This window comes from Rhipicephalus sanguineus, chromosome 7 (assembly GCF_013339695.2).
Source record: "Rhipicephalus sanguineus isolate Rsan-2018 chromosome 7, BIME_Rsan_1.4, whole genome shotgun sequence".
In the NCBI taxonomy this organism is placed as follows: Eukaryota; Metazoa; Arthropoda; class Arachnida; order Ixodida; family Ixodidae; genus Rhipicephalus; species Rhipicephalus sanguineus.
In genome coordinates, this window is record NC_051182.1 from 98,673,441 (window position 1) to 98,684,852 (window position 11,412).

General features: G+C 46.1%; 1 protein-coding gene across 1 annotated transcript; it reads left to right on the forward strand.

Annotated features, from left to right (window-relative positions):
• The first annotated feature begins 7,444 nt into the window (after positions 1–7,444).
• Positions 7,445–8,313, forward strand: LOC125759332 (UPF0739 protein C1orf74 homolog). The gene has a single exon (XM_049417803.1). The coding sequence runs from the start codon at positions 7,479–7,481 to the stop codon at positions 8,265–8,267; it is 789 nt and encodes a 262-aa protein (XP_049273760.1). The 5' UTR covers positions 7,445–7,478; the 3' UTR covers positions 8,268–8,313.
• Positions 8,314–11,412: the final 3,099 nt, after the last annotated feature.

The window sequence follows — 11,412 nt, forward strand, 5'->3', positions numbered from 1 at the left end:
CAAAATAAAATATGAGAATTTACTGAGCACCACGCCTGCTCAGAGCCAGAGAGAGAGAAATAACATTTATTTACACATGCGGCGTGTGGTCGCTGCATACAGATTTGTATAGCTGAGTAAACTCACTTTCGAAAATTGGTGTCAGTGCCCCTTTAAGGAAGAAGATGATGGTAGGACTGAAACGTGGGCGAATTGGAATCCATCCATTGTTGGGTAGCGCACAAATGGACGAAACACGAAGGAAGAAGATGGGACAAGCGCTGGCTCATGTCTGTACCATCTTCTAAAGAAGGCACAGACATGAGTCAGCAATTTGCGCCTCTGCTGTTAAAATACTGCATTTTCAGCTCTTACAATGTAATGTGCACTGTTTCTTTCCAAGGGCAGTGACACTGTAGAGATGGAAGCTGTGGCTGACAGTCTGAACGAGGGAACTGAACTATGCATTGGGCGAACTTGTGGCCTGGAAATCAACGAAATCATGTTACGACAGTAGTGACGAGAACGGTTGATGTAAAAAAAGTGCGAAAAAGGTAATGAGGCAGAATAGAAATCACAGGACGACTTGCTATAAAACGTGTCATCCTGTGATTTCTATTGTACGTCATATTTTTCACACCTTTTTACATCATGAGTCAAAAGCAACTCGCACAACTTTCCATTGTACTGAATGGTTGGTGGCCATCAAATTTGATTGCACTGCTAAAACTTGTTCTCTGTTCACCAATCAGGATGTGGATCATCGTATATTCCATAACAGGGGTGCTTGAATGTAGTTGAGGTTGATTTACTCAATTCATCATGTACGCAGTCCAATTGGATGCTTGTGTCTCATTGTCAAACTGACGACAGCGTTCACAATTCACAATATTTTCAATACGACAGGTGCAGCGCGTGCAACAGTTGGTACTACACTCAAAGCTCATTATAACAGTCTCATATGCCATGAAAATAACTTCGTTATATCCGAAAATTCGTTATAAACGTTTATTTGTAACACTATATATTACAAGACTATTCTTCATTTACTTCGTTATAACCGATAATTCGTTATATCCATGTTTGTTATACCAAGGTTTGAGTGTAATAATGTATTAGCAAGTGGCATCTATGACATAAGTCAAGCAAGTGCACATGTGGCATTGCAAGTCCCGATGTTGCAAGGTTGCAAGTCCCGATGGAGGCGAAATGGTAGAGACCCGTGTACTGTGTGATGTCAGAGCACATTAAAGAACATCAGATGGTCGAAATTTCCGAAGCGCTCCACTACGGCGTCTCTCAGATAATCATATCTTGGTTTTGGGACGTAAAATCTCAGATATTATTATTAGCAGTGGCCATGCAGCACTTGGAATCAATCAATCAATTTTTTTTCTTTCATAATACAGTGTACAAGATAAGGATATAAAGGAGGAGGTCCCGTAGTGTAAACTGAAATGGGACCTCCTGTGAGCTGTAAACATAAATATTTGATCGGCAATGACAGTAGCAAAGATAGCAAGATTACAAAATTATAAATATTGAGATACAGTTATAACAAAATGACAATATTAACATCAACAATGTGTCATCGGTAATATAAACAGTACAAATAACATTAAAGAAGACAATGAGGAAAAAAAAGGCAACAGTTTGAAGAAAGAATAACAGGTCAAGGGAAAAAAAACAGTTATACAGAAGAATGCATGTCACATAAAAATTTCCTTAATTCAAGGCGAAATTTATGGGTTTTTTGGATTTTATTAGAAATGGTACTGTATTCCATAATGATGTGGCTGCAAAGTGAAAGGTCTGTTTGCCATAATTAACTCATACTTTGGGAAGAATGAAGTTATTATACTGTGCGAAACGAGTTGGGTTAGTATTAAGTAAAGATGACGAAGGAATCTTGTCCACAGTGAAATTAAAGGCACCGGTGACAGCCTTAGTGACGTCAACTGTTCACATTGCCAACCCAGTGCACAGATCAGCAACATAATTGAGTGGCACGAAGCACAGTGCCCAGCTCTTTGAGTCACCGTTCATCATTGATGCTGTGAACATGGTGGTACTGCCACGAGGAAGTCTGAATAATTGAGCGATTCTGCAAAGCGTACAAGAAATCGACCAGTGAGAGCATATCAGTCCAGATTGTGCCTGTCCTCATATACAAAACAGCGTAATAAAGTTGTGACAGATTTCGAAATAAAGATATTCATGTTGGATGAATCACGCACCGTGCGGCATTTTAGGTGCTAGAAAGATTTCGAGGAAGTGATTGCATTCTCCGGAACGTACTGGCAATGTACAAAATATTTTCAGCGACCTTGGCCCATAGAATACTGGTGTCATCTGGTGATGGAGAAAAAAGCTGTCCAATTGCCACAACAGCTTTTACATTTCAAATGAAGCAGCTGTGACGGCACTGCCAATTGGCAGTCGGTGGCACCAGGTGTATATTGGCCATGCCTAGATGAATGTGCCAGTACTGTCGGATTGCTGATACCAAGCAGCATTAAATAGACTTCAAAGGCAAAAGATAAAGGTAGTGTTACAATTTAAAGCACTCGAACTTTAAATGTATGGCCCCATCTTTAGCAGCAGTTTAGCCTGACAGAAAGAACAACGTTGCGCAAATGTTCTGTGAAGATCCAGTGGCAACACCATGTTGAAGTCCTTGAACAAGCTACCCTGTGATGGTACGCAAATGTTCGCCCAAGAAATATGAACGCATTACATTTGAAATTAATCGAGGGCTGATTCTGTGAAGTCTTGTTGGACCTTGGGCCAGAGAAAGGGCACACAATATTTGCATACTAGTCACGGCGTTATGAAATGCCAACGGAGCTGCAGTTCTGGCATGAAATTGAGAAAAGGCAAGTGTGTTATTAAGTTTCATTTCAGTAATCAACATTTTCTTGTGAAATACACGTATGTGAATAGATTAATCAATGAATAATGTGTTTTTCCTAAACTAGTTGTGTTTCTCTTAAGTGCCTGAGAATGCATGCCACTTGTGATGCCTCAATAATGGCGAAATAGGTGCCGTGCATTGACCGGAGGGCGTTGCGTAGCCCCATCTAGTCGCAATAGACAGATGTGCACACGCATGGTCCGCCTAATTACACTAATACACTGTAGCCTAATCATGGCGGCAATAAAGGGGGTGGGGTAGACGCATGCATCACATTTGCCTCTTGTCCAGTCAGTGCCAAATCTTGCTTTGTTACGCTCTGTGTTTTGGCGCTGCCGTCACATTTGGAAAACTTCAGCCTACAGCGCCTATCAAACACTATCTTTCTGTGGAGATGACGAGCTCTGTACAAGAACTTGACAGTCAACTCAGTCCTGAAGACTGCTGAAGCTTGCAGCTGCTGCTATGACACCAAGTGATGTAATAGATCTTATTATTCTCGTTCCTCTTTGGTAGCTTAAACACAGGCAACTAGCAGAGAACCAGGTGGTTTAACATCGACTGTTTATAGTAAGTTAGTAGTCGTGATTATTCTTTTAATAGTAGAGCATGGTTGCGAAATAAAACTAAAGCTAACGAAAAGGAAGTGCACCGACCAAATAAAAGTTCAAACAAAATTACGTTTACGGAAGCCTTGTTAACAAGGCTTTTGTATGTAGTTTACTGCAGCTTAGCAGGATCTTGCAAACGTCTTTGGAGGCGCAAGCTGTACAGGGCTTTACGCATCTCTTCTGGCTAAGCTGCGGTAAATTTTACATTGACCAAACTGGTCGATATGTAAACAACAGTCTTGGGATTGGCGGTGAATGATATGCACCTACCTGTACACATAAAGATTGCACACTGCTCTTTGAGAACGCAACAATTGTAAACAAATCTAGTGAGAGACTGTTAAGGCTGGCCAATGGACACACTATAAGGCGTGTGTGAGTGTACTGTCAGTTGCGCGCACTGACGGATAAAGAACTCTGCCATCTAACTAGGCATTAGCATCTCCAAGACTTATGGATGCGCTTACACTCGAGCTTCGTTTATGACATCGCAAGCGCGCTCACTTCGCTTCGTTGGAGACCTTTTATCCAACTTCAGTTGTAAATGAGGGTCCGTCCTGTCCACAAAGTTTATTCTCGCATTGAATTCCGCTCTACATTACAACGGTGCACTAACTGGCGCAACATTCAACGCTGCATAAATACAGCATTGGAGAATTTTCTAATGAAAACTTCCAAATGCGCTGTTAGTATGGTGGTGCATGTGCCACTGCTCCATTCTAAAGGGGAATTCACTCATTAACTATTATTATGAAAGTTATTATAGGTTGATAAATATGCAGGAGAGGTTGCAGGACTAAAACTGAAACGTAAGATGGGGGGATCGATTCAGGGCTCGTTTCTTCTGTTAGGCACAACGTAATGAAACCAACAGACATTAAAACTGAGGAAGGTATAGGCGACATTACTTGTATGTTTTAATTGTAGTATAGTAATTATGCCATAAATGGAAAGGAGTGATGAAAATCAACTTGCCACAGGTGGGCATCGAACCAACAACCTTCGGGTAACGCGTCGATGCTCTACAGATTGAGCTACAGCGGCGGTCGCTTTCCCATCCACTTCATTGGGTACTTGTGCGCGTGGAAACCTGGGACTGTTAGCCAGCGCTGCTCGCAGCCATGACGGCGAGTGTGGAACACTCTTTTGTTGCCAGGAGGCATCATGTAGCACGTGATCTTTTCACAAGGTGGCAGCTCAGGAATAAACCCTCGTCTACTACCTAAGGGATCAAGTCTGCCGGAACGAGACCCTCGCTGAATAAAACAAAAAAAGGGGGTATTTATCGAGGGCTCGTTTTTGTTAACAACAACTTCATGAAACCAATAGACAATGAAGCTAAGGAAGATAATGGGAGACACTACTTGTACGTTTTAACTTTAATGTAGGAACTATGACAAATAAGGAACTAAAACTGAAACGTGTGGTATTCAAATTGCCTATGAACTTGAATAACGTGCTGATCAATAGCATGCACTGCCATTATGAAACCTATCAACACAAATGTAATGAAGAACCACTACAAACGTATGCAACACTTTAGCAACCCCATGAGGCACTCAGTCACATTAGCAAATACCATCCAAGGCAAAAAATAAAAAAGCACATTTTTATCATACAGTCGGCATCAAGGATTAAAAATAAACTTTACAAGGGTATGGGTCTGAGCTTATGGGTAAGGCTTCATGGGTTGGACACAGCGCAAAAAATACGACACAGAAAGAAACAGACGGGACCAGACGCTGAACTACCAACAATGCTTTTTATTTGTGCCAACACGAATGAATATGCTTTTCATATGAGAGGATATTTGAGAAAACATTACGTTTCTGAACAGTGTGCGACCGTAAGCTTGAAAAGGAGTACAATACTGCAGAAACGTTTGAGTAACAGGCTGTAGAAATATTCGACCAACTGTCTTTTTTCCTTTCTTTCAGACAATGCAGTCTGTAAACACCGCACTGTGCAAGATTCTATGCGAACACCAACCACCACATTCAATTATAGGAACAGATTACCACAGAATGCGACAACATTCTGTGGCTGTAACGACTACTAATTGGAATTAAAAGGCGTAACTTTAAATGTAGGAACATACTGCATAAACTATTGGAAACGAACGACAGCGTGCAGCACCGAGTGAACTGGTCCAGGTGGTGCAGGCGATTAAGACCTCAGGGTGCAGTTACGTTTTTTTCCGATTCCGTTAGCGAATCGTACAGCACTACGCGGTTCTTGAGTTTCTTGGCATTATTCAAGGCTACGTTGGCATTGTCTATTAGTTTTTTGACGTGCAAGTTTTCGACCGCGCCGTCAAATCGGCACGTCGCGATACCCACGGAAGCGCTACAGCCGCCGAGTCGTTCCAGTTCCGCACGGTTCTCTTCGGTGACTTTGAGTTCCAGACTAGAGACGCCCCGTCGAATGCGCTCCAGGAGGCTTCTGGCGAATTCGCCGTCTCCCATGAACGTGAACATGAACTCGTCACCCCCAAACCTACCCACCTGCACAGTCCTATACAAGTCGTCACCGACGGTTTCGATGATCAGGCGTCCCAGACTGCGGATGACTTCGTCGGCCTCCTGGTAGCCCAGAACGGTGTTGAGTTTCTTGAAGTTGTCCAGGTCGAGAATGGCTACCGATAAGGGTGAGCGGCACTGAAGAGCCAAGACTGAACGCGAGTTCGGTTCTCTCGCGGTAGGCGGCTTTCGTGAGCAACGAAGTAAGCGGGTCTCGCACAGCGTCCATGGCCCTCTTTGAAACGTTCAGTTGACGCATCCTTGTGGCCAGTTCTAGTAAAGCCCGCCTAAGAGGTTCGGGCTGCAACGGCGAAAGCGCGCCCACTATGACGACGCCGTGGCAACCGATGAGATAGAAATCGAACGTAGCAGCCCTGCCGACGAAGTCGCGTCGTTTCACTTGGGGCACGGCTTCGCACCAGTTAATCGAAGAATTGTTCTTGCTTATCGCCAGGTCTTTGCAGAGTAACTCGATCGCCGGCTTCACCTCTTCCATCCAGCGATCGTCTCCCGGGCGATGGGCCAAACACGGCTTCAGTTCATCGTCGAACGTCAGGAGACCCACGTACACGAGGCGGGACGGTCCGCCGACGAATGACTCCAAACAGCCGGCGAATATTTCCATGCAACGGGTGACGGTGTCTGCTTGCCGAAGTGCCCGGACTGCGTTGTCGAAACTAAAGCCCCTCCATCGCGTCTGCTGCCGCTCCATCGCGTCTGCAGCCGGCGGAAACGCATGGAGGGGCTTTAGTCGAAACCAATGGTCGAAACTAGCTGGAGTTGTCATATCCGCTGCTTTTTTTGCTACCCGCGTGGATGAAGCAGTGCTCGGAGAGTTGACACTGTTGAGGCGCTGTACTTTTCGTCTTCTGTTGTGCGTGTTTTCAACGCAGTAAAGAAACCTCTTTCGAGACGAAACCGCACAAAACGCGCGGCCGCGGATTGCGTGATTGCGCGCCAAATTTTAGGGCTCTCTCACCCACGAACTCTAGAATATTCCTTTTCTCTCTCTCTCACGTGGCGACAGCAGCGGCCTCTGTGTGACGTGCACAATAAAAAAAAACTAAATTTGTATGCCTTTACTTACTGTGACGCTTACTACACACAAACGCAGCTTCATTTATTTCTCGCTTTAAGGCGCTTATTTTGATTACTATTTTGATGTTGGCTGATGTTGGCCGTTGACTTGTCTAGCATGACGGCCAAGCCATATAAAGCCAAGTCAGTGGCCAAGTCGCATGGCACGTGTATTGACGCAAAATGCTACTCGATCATTCTTGGTTGCTCCACTCCATTCCACTAAGTAAGCGCCACGTGAAATCAAAATTTGAAGAAAAAGAAAGGCAAGAAATCGTAGAGAAAACGCTAAGGTGAAAATATTCGCTTTCCTCGTTCTCGCATGTGCTTGAGCCGCTTACGTCGCACTGGCTGTAGACTGGTAGCACCGCTGGGGACATGCTGGAGAACGTCGTGCGCGGATGCCCGGACTCCGCGAACCAAAAAGAAAATCGACGTCGCACGGTGGCGGCCTCCCGTCCGGGGGGCGTACTGTGGACGGCGCGAGGCTACAAACCGTGCTACCTCTGGGACGTCGGCGAACCGACCGAACGCGGAGTCGCCGAATGCCTGCGCCTCTGCGTGACGGACTCGGGCAAAGACGACGTCAGAGCGTTCCGGTTGGGACGTGATGACGTGCTGGTTTGCAACGTTCCCGAGACTCTTCGGAGGCTCGCAGACTTCGCCTTTAAATTCGTCGACGTTTCGGCAGGCCTGCCCGCCCCGACGTCGCCGGCGTCTCCGCCGGAGGGCGTGCTCGCGATGCTGTCGTCTCTCGAACGACGTCTGGCCGAAATGGCCTCGACGCCTTCACGCTGCGACGACAAACTCGCCGATTTGGAAGCCGACCGCGAGTGGAACCTCTGCACGGCGTTCGGCGTCCTCTTGGGATACCCTGTCGTTTACTGGTTTGAGGGCGGCGCCGACGCCGGGAACTGCCTCGCCATGGAGGAACTGAACGTCGTCAGAGTGCGGTCCGTAACGGCGACTGTCGGACGCCCCGAAGGGGCGCGGCGGACGACCGCGCATGACGACGTCTACTCCTTCAGCTTCCCTGTCGTTCTCGACGGCGAGCTGCGACCGCACGTGGACGCCTGGTGGCAGCGACTGCGCGCCAGAGCGGCCGCTAATGACTTCGAACTCGTCCGAGTCGACGAAGTGAAGCGCTATCCCGTTGTGGCACTGTGACCGTCAAATGACCTTCATTCTGGCACAGTCATGCTCCAACTTATTTGTCATTCATCACTTACGGAATGACTATGTTACATATACCTCGTGCAGTTATGCGCAAGACTGTTCTTCAGCGAAGCCATGACAGAACAACGCATCGTTGCAGCAAAAAAACTGTGGACACTAGCACGTCATGCTTCTGTCCTTGGAGGAACTGAAACTTGACAATATGCAACATGGTACGGAAAGGCGGGTGTGCCAACACGGACACAATTAGAACTAATGACGCTTCGCAAGCACCTACTGTCACCTACAAGGTTGTGACAGTGGCGAAATGAAGGAAGACAAACTAATCTGCTCGCATACGAGTGAAGGCACAGCCAATAACCCATGGATCGTGGATGCATGCTGGCACTCACAGCAGTTTGTTTTACTTGCGACCACGTTTACCCACCTGCAACTGTGAACCAAACATACTCTTCTGCTCAGTCAGATTGAGTCAAGACATTAGCGCAGCGAAAATGTGCTGCCCTAGCGTCGTTTTGCTTTTGTCAAGCGAAGCTGTGTTGGCTGACCTGTGAAGCTGGTAGTGTTCCAAAAAACACACCAACATGGAAAAAGCACGTGACACTCTCACCCGAAAACCCTCCTCACCTGCAGTTTGCACGCACCAAGGAAATAATAAAACAAAAATTTTCTTTCCGGGGCTGGGGTTTCAACCCAGGTCCCCATGGTTTAAAAGCAAGTGCCTTGACCACTAGGCCACACACCCATGCTTGACCAATGTGAACTGAACTGAAGCATACAAATGCATTCTACCAACCGACGCAGAGAACGATTGGGAAGCAGTACACTTGCTATGGGCACGTCATTGAAATATTTCGTGTTGGCAGACTAAAAGCGATCTGCTGGACAACGCGTAAGGTCGATACCGGGAATAGAACATTTCCGGAAAATTCCGACTTCAAGAAAATTGAATTGTTAAACTGCATTTCCATGATCTCATGATGGGCCTTTCTAGAGGCTCATAAACTCTTTAAGGAACATGAGAGATGCCATGCCGATTCTGCCTGAAAACAACGTTCCGGGGATGACCACAACCCATGGTGAAACGACTCTTATGTTAGGAGGGAGCATTGTGCAGTGTGAAAGAAGGAAAGAAAAGCAGTGGGTCAGGCATGCCAAGCTTTGCTTACCACCATTTCCTTGATAGGGGAAGGGCTCCAGGGTTTTTTATGTGCTTTAACATGCAAACGATAGCAACAACCAGCAATGGGACGCGAGGAAGGAGCATTTAATGATTTCCATAATGATTTCAACACATGCCTGCCCCAGTTTTATTTTTTATATACTCTCAGATCTCGTCATCTGTGTAACGTAACCACATCCGCAGGGTTGCCCGAGCATCGAGGTCGAAGGTTTGATTCTCGGCCATTGTCACTGCGTCATTACGGGGAAGTAACAAAAGATTATAATTAATGTAACAACCTTTGTATCCACGCAAAGCTGTAATACATCAGCCTTTAAAATGAGGCAAAACCACAAAGCTCGCTACGTCTACACTGGTCACTTCCATCACACCAGCGTAACAAAACTTAAAATCAGAAGTGCATCTTGCTAACCTAGACCTAAGGTTTCAAACATTTAGGTTATGCTGTTATCGCAAATGTAATTGTTCCTCCTCTAGCACATTGTTAATTTTGCCTGCTCGTCGTACCTCCTGTCGCACAAACCGTTTTGAAACAGTCTACCGCCTCTTTAGCGTAGACTACTGCACATCTGTGCGCCTCCTCTGTGAAGACTGCGGAGGACTGGAATAGGCTCCTGTGCTTCACTCCAATTAATGCAATTTCAACATTGCCACCAAATCAATCGCGCTAAGCAATAGCCCATCCCTCGTGAAACCTATTGCTGGGGTATTTGATGTATTAACTGATAAACCAAGGGTGTAAAAATAGTAGGGAAACCCAGCGTGGTGTTTTAACGTGACAGGCGTTGAAAGCCTGTGTTGCAGAGAATGCGTGTTGCCGTTGGTGGCGTTGTCTGTGAGCAAAAAGTACCGATGAATGCAAGGATTAAAAACCAGGGTTCACCCAGAAATTGAAACCAGGCCTTCTACCTGGCAGCCAAGTATTCTACCACAGAGCCACACCGGCACTTGAAACTGCTTCAGAAAAAGAGCCTCTACAGTCATAATCTCGGGTGTAAAGTCGCATTAACATACCACTGCGAGGCATAAGCGTGCAATCGCACCAGGCATCACACCATGTGAACTCCATAATGAGCGGGTGGTTGAAAGCTGCCAACCCATTATGATGGGCTCAGCCGTAATTCATCATCATCCTAATCAGCCACAGCATCAGTTGATGTGCATATGGCTTTACAGGCGCATAGCAGGATTCTTTGCAACCACACTTGCAGTATGCACCCTGGGGGAGTTCACAATGGCCATTGTCACTCACACAGATGTTGCTTCCCTCATGGGACAGTTGAGGTGTCCATCGAGATGCGAAGCGTGGCAAGCAAATGGGGCCTGATAATGCTGTCGCGTCGCGCTCTTAAAGGTGAAGCTTAAGCGCCCCTCCAAGTTTCTTTTTGTGGAGCAATAATGTTGTCGCTTCGACACATGCCTGCACCAGTTTTCTTGCTTAAAAATACCATCAGATCTGGATATCTGTGCAAGTGACAGCCTAGCCGAGAATGCAGTTTGCTTATACTCGTCTTCTATCTCAATGACTGGAGTACTGCAAATAAGTTCTGTTGAAACCTGCAAAGGTGGTGGAGGGGTCATGAAAGGGGCAATTGACAATCATCCGTTTGTAGCACGAAGCCATAAGGAAATCCATAAGAAATCCGTATGGATTTTCTTGTGGCTTCCTGTTACAAACAGGTGGTTGTCAATTATCGCTTTCATAACCCTCCCGCCATCTTGCAGGCTTCCGCAAAACTCATTAGCAATATTCTGTGTCCATGTGCTTCGTGTTGTCTAATTCATCCTCACGCTGCCAATCGAGAGCATCCTGGTTAGCTCGGTTGGTAGAGCAACTGCCCCGGAAATGCATTGGTCCCAGGTTCGATCCCTGAACCAGGGCGAATTTTTTTTTTCAGCTAGGTGCATTCTTTTTTGAGAAATCTGTATTGACTTCCTTGTAGCTTCGTGCTA